Source organism: Macrobrachium rosenbergii, chromosome 2 (assembly GCF_040412425.1).
Source record: "Macrobrachium rosenbergii isolate ZJJX-2024 chromosome 2, ASM4041242v1, whole genome shotgun sequence".
NCBI classification, from domain to species: domain Eukaryota; kingdom Metazoa; phylum Arthropoda; class Malacostraca; order Decapoda; family Palaemonidae; genus Macrobrachium; species Macrobrachium rosenbergii.
Window position 1 is genome coordinate 32,933,013 of NC_089742.1, and position 5,000 is coordinate 32,938,012.

The following is a 5,000-nucleotide window of genomic DNA, read 5'->3' on the forward strand; positions in this document are numbered from 1 at the left end:
ATACAGCATTATACCGAGACCACCGAAAGATAGATTCCGTTTGGCTAACTGATTATTCACTGTGCAGAGAAACTTGGGATTGTTCAAAGAAACTTCTCACATTTTTTACTTGTTATACAGTTTATATATTATCGGGTGAGGGGAACCAGTCCAGATTGATAGCTTGACTTAGTCCAGGTTTTATAGCATATTTTATTTTTTCAAGATTTATTAGAGTTCATTCAGATACACGGTTAAAGATAAGGAAGAGTTTAAGAGGCATACGGCAAGTACCTTATTGGGAAAAGCCAGATTAATCAATTTTTTTAATACTGAAAATTTTTTCCCTTTCCAAAACAATTTCTAAAATCTTGCCAGAGTCGCTTTCTGCTCGTCGAACCTGGAGTAAGTCAAGACGAGAGAAACTACTCGTGGTGGATACCAGTCTCGTACACGTACCTCAATAACCCAGACGCGACCCAGACGGGACCCAAACATTGGTTGCTCTCCGTGAAAATAAAACCGATCTTAACAGCGACGATCTCAACGGACGATTTTAACAACGTCCAGGCAACTGGATACTACAGGGTCAACTACGACGAAGCCAGTTGGGCTGGAATCATCTCTAACCTCAAAGGGATAGCAGGAACTCCCTCCAAAATCCCTGTCATTAACAGGGCCCAGCTGGTCGATGACGCAATGGCGCTTGCTCTCGCAGGTGAGTTTTGCATTTCGAAATGAATAGCGCTATCCGGGTAGCATTTTCCCGAAATGTAACCGAGTACCGGGGACCTTTCCCTGAAAAAAGCGGGATGCCATATCTTAAAAGCTAGCCATAGAATTTTCTTGAAAATAATTTCATAATGTTTCCCACACCCAAAGTACTCATACATGCCTACCTTAGCCTAATCCAACCTAACCTAACCTAACCCAACCTAACCTAACCTAACCTAACCTAGGGGTATGGCAAAAAAAAACCTGGGCTGGTGCAGCACTAGCATACATCTCAGGAATTTGCATCATTAACACTTTGTAAAGAGGTATCTTGTTGTTTTTCGAGGTCGGGTGGCAAAAAAATGATTATCGGTTATCTCATATATGTCAAAAGAGGAAAACGATTCTTGAAATCAAAGACAAAAGAAAATACATCTTCTGGATATGTATATTAGGTTGGAGAGGTCTTAGTGGCTTTTATCAAGTTCTTATCACTTATTAAAAGTAATATGATACTGGTAATTATGCTGAACCCTTTATACCATAATCGCGTCATGTATTATAAAAGAAAATATTAAATCTCTTGGACTTTACTGCTTCTGTGATATCAGCACACTGTTTCATTTTAATAAGATTATCATTTTAATGTCACTTACCGTTTAATTAAGATTTTCCAACCATTAAAGTCAGATTTTAATTCTAATCTATCATTTGATATCATTCTTGGATAACCTATCCCCACTGAACCGGATAATCAACAATATTGTTTTTTTTTTTAGCAAATCAAGGTTCCATAAACTTCTTTCACAGGTAAGCTGAAATACGAAACAGCTCTCGACGTCACCAAATATTTGTATGAAATCAACAATGAGGACCAATACGTCCCATGGAGCACTGCCAAGTCGAACTTCGCCTACCTGGAGACGATGATGCGACGATCGGATGCCTACGGACTTCTGCAGGTAAGGGAAACTAACAGTGACCGAACATACAGACAAGTAAATGAGGCTTTCTCAGCAATACAGGACTGGAATATAGAGTTTCAGCCAAAGGCCAAGTGCTTTGACCTGTGAGGTCATTCAGAGCTGAAGGGGACATTGAGAGTAGATAGTCTGAAAGGTGTAACAGGAGGAATACCTCGCAGTTGCGCTATAAATCAGTCGTTAGGAGAGGGTGGATAGCAGGAGGTACAGTAAAAGGAATGAAAGGGGTCGCAGCTAGGGGCCGAAGGGACGCCGTAAAGAACCTTCTTAGTAATATAGGTTAATCTGTCCAAATCTCCTCCTTGCCAATTTCTTGACCCTCTGGCCTTCTTGTGACTCCTTACCGCTTGCACTCATCCGCTACGGTTTGTTACTAATGGTTATGAGCCATGGCAGGTAAGGAAAACAAATAGTGATAAGGGTTCCCGTCAAGGTAATATTATTATGATCTTGGGAATCTTGGTTTGTCAACTCGAGATTTTACTTGTCTCAGGTCTCCATCATAACCCCAAACAATTTTTATAATTGTTATTAAAAAAAAAAAAGTTACTTTGTTGTAGAGAATGTTAAGGGTAAGATTTTGAATCTTTTCTCTGGCATTAGTGACGCACCTGAGCTAACAATTCTAAGGGTAAATTACGCAATGTTAAATCGCAGTGCTGTTCTGTTGGCGTCAGTAGTGACTTGTGTACGTGGTAGTAAGTTGAATGTGTTGGTTTTCGTCCGAAAAGGTAAAGGATATGGGACGGCAGCCCATGACAAGAGACTTGTAGGAACCAAAATCGTAACGCCCTCTGAGGCCAAACGAATAATAATAATAATAATAATAATAATAATAATAATAATAATAATAATACACACACACACACAATAATCATCACACCACTACCATCATCATCAATCATCATCATCATCATCATTCAATGATTATTATTATTATTATTATTATTATTATTATTATTATTATTATTATTATTATTATTATTATTCACACCTACACCCATTGTCAATTTCATCATCAATAATAATAATAATAATAATAATAATAATAATAATAATAATAATAATAATAACAATAATAATAATAATAATAATAATAGTTTAATTTCTAACATGCCAAGGCTTCTCACACTTATTTTACCAAGTTTTATTTTGACGTAATGAAATTTGCCAATGTTTTGCCGTTTTTTCCAGACGTACCTTCGAAAGCTTATGGCAAATCTGTATACAGCCGTTGGTTTTGGAGCCGGGGCGACGAAAAATATAATTTGTTCTATCTCAAGCGATCGATGGTTGTGGAGTGGGCTTGCAAGCATGCAGTTCCAGACTGTGAAACTAATGCAGTTGCTAAATTTAGCACGTGGATTAAGGATTCAACAAGGTTTGTTCGGCTCTGATTTTTTCGTGAACGAATGTTGATGTTCTTCGATGATTATAGCTAAAATAGATATTAATAATGATGATATTGATGATATTCAAACAAGAATAATCGTTAGACGGTGAGGAAAAGAAGGAATTGCAATTTTTGGGTAATAAATTGAGCAGCATCGAGTGTCAGTTAATAATAACGATATAATCGATTATTTTCTGACCCTGAAAATATCATCAGTTTTTTTTTCAGTATCATCGACCCCAAAATCTAGGTTTTACGCTAACATACTCCGCCCCCTCCTTTTCTTTTTTTTTTTCCTTTTTTCTGTAAGGTCGATCGTAAACTCAAAGGTTTTCGCCCAAGAGATCCTATTTTCGGCACCATCGACCCCAATATCGACTGCCCAAATCGACCTATTTTTTGCCTTAAAGGTCGTCAATCGCCACATCAAGATATTTTACCTAACATATTCTTTAATTTTTGTATTTATTTATTTATGTATATATATATAGATATATATATATATATATATATATATATATATATATATATATATATATATGTATATATATATATATATATATATATATATATATATATATATATATATATATATATGTGTGTGTGTGTGTGTGTGTGTGTATTTATTTATTTATTCATTTATATTTATTTATTTAGTAGTTTATTTATTTATTGATTTATGAATTTTTTTTATTAATTTATTTATTTCTATTTATTTATTTATATATTTTAGTACCATCGACGCAAATATCAAAACGACCGTCTTGTGTACTGGGATAGCCCAGGGAACACTAGCAGACTGGGATGCGTTGTTTGACAGTTACAGAAACTCCAACGTTGCAGCTGAGAAAGATCAGATTTTGGCTGCCCTTGGCTGCTCGCAAGACGCTTGGAACTTGTATAGGTGAGATAGTCTCTCTCTCTCTCTCTCTCTCTCTCTCTCTCTCTCTCTCTCTCTCTCTCATTTTGTGATGCTCTCAAGAAGCTTGAACTCCTGTATAGGCAGAGATAACCCTCATCTAACTCTCTCTTCTGAATGGAACCTAATCTATAAATGGGGATGTAATACTTTTTTCTCTCTCTCCATTTATCGGATGTTCAAAAAGAAGCTTGAGCCAGATGATCCCTCTCCCTCTCTCTCTCTCTCTCTCTCTCTCTCTCTCTCTCTCTCTCTCTCTCAACAAACAATGTAACATCACAGCAGGTCCTGTTAATATGCAATTTCCCCTCAATACTATTTAATTAACACAGCACCTTAGATATCACGTTCTCACGAAGATCTTCGTAAATTTGATGAACTCAGCCAACCTTGTTTTTTTCTTCATATAATACAAAGATAGTTTAAGTATTTTTGAAATGATATTCCCCTACCGCAGGTATCTGGAACGAACTTTCAAGGAAGGTTACGGAATTCGAAAGCAGGACGCAAGAACGGCCTTCCGAGCTGTCGCCACGAACAGCATCGGAAATCCTCTGGCGTGGAGTTACCTGAAGGCAAATTGGAAGCATATCTCAACCTAGTGAGTGTGTAGGATTTTGCATTTGTTGCATAAACAGGTCAAAAATCAAACTTGTGAGAGTCTATTTTTTATTTGTTGCCTAAACGGGTAAAAAATCTAATTAGTGAGAGTATTTTTTTTTTGCATAAGCACGACAAAAATCAAACTTGTGAGAGTATATTTTTTTTTTGTTGCATAAACGGGTCAAAAATCAAATTAATGAGTCATTTTTTATTTGTTGCATAAACAGGCCAGAAATAAAATTTGTGTCTAGGATTTTTTGTTGTTGCATAAACAAGTCAGAAATCAAATTAGTGAGAGTCTAATTTTTTTTATTTGTTGCTTAAATATGCCAGAAATAAAATTAGTGCCTAGGATTTTTTATTTGTTGTTATAAACAGGCCAGAAATAAAATTACTGCCTAGGATTTTT

The 5,000-nt window shown here is 36.0% G+C and overlaps 2 protein-coding genes across 2 annotated transcripts in view; both read left to right on the forward strand.

The window, feature by feature from the left end:
* The window catches only part of LOC136844915 (aminopeptidase N-like), a 23,607-nt gene that overhangs the window by 16,455 nt on the left and 2,152 nt on the right, over positions 1-5,000 (forward strand). Inside the window, exons 12-16 of the mRNA XM_067114246.1 lie at positions 358-697; positions 1,504-1,655; positions 2,871-3,057; positions 3,803-3,973; positions 4,446-4,589. Coding sequence (XP_066970347.1) covers positions 358-697; positions 1,504-1,655; positions 2,871-3,057; positions 3,803-3,849 — 726 coding nt within the window. The 3' untranslated portion in view covers positions 3,850-3,973; positions 4,446-4,589. The remainder of the gene's footprint in view (positions 1-357; positions 698-1,503; positions 1,656-2,870; positions 3,058-3,802; positions 3,974-4,445; positions 4,590-5,000) is intronic.
* Positions 4,426-5,000, forward strand: part of LOC136842738 (aminopeptidase Ey-like) — a 2,612-nt gene continuing 2,037 nt past the window's right edge. Inside the window, exon 1 of the mRNA XM_067110480.1 lies at positions 4,426-4,589. Within this exon, the coding sequence (XP_066966581.1) occupies positions 4,426-4,589 (164 nt within the window). The remainder of the gene's footprint in view (positions 4,590-5,000) is intronic.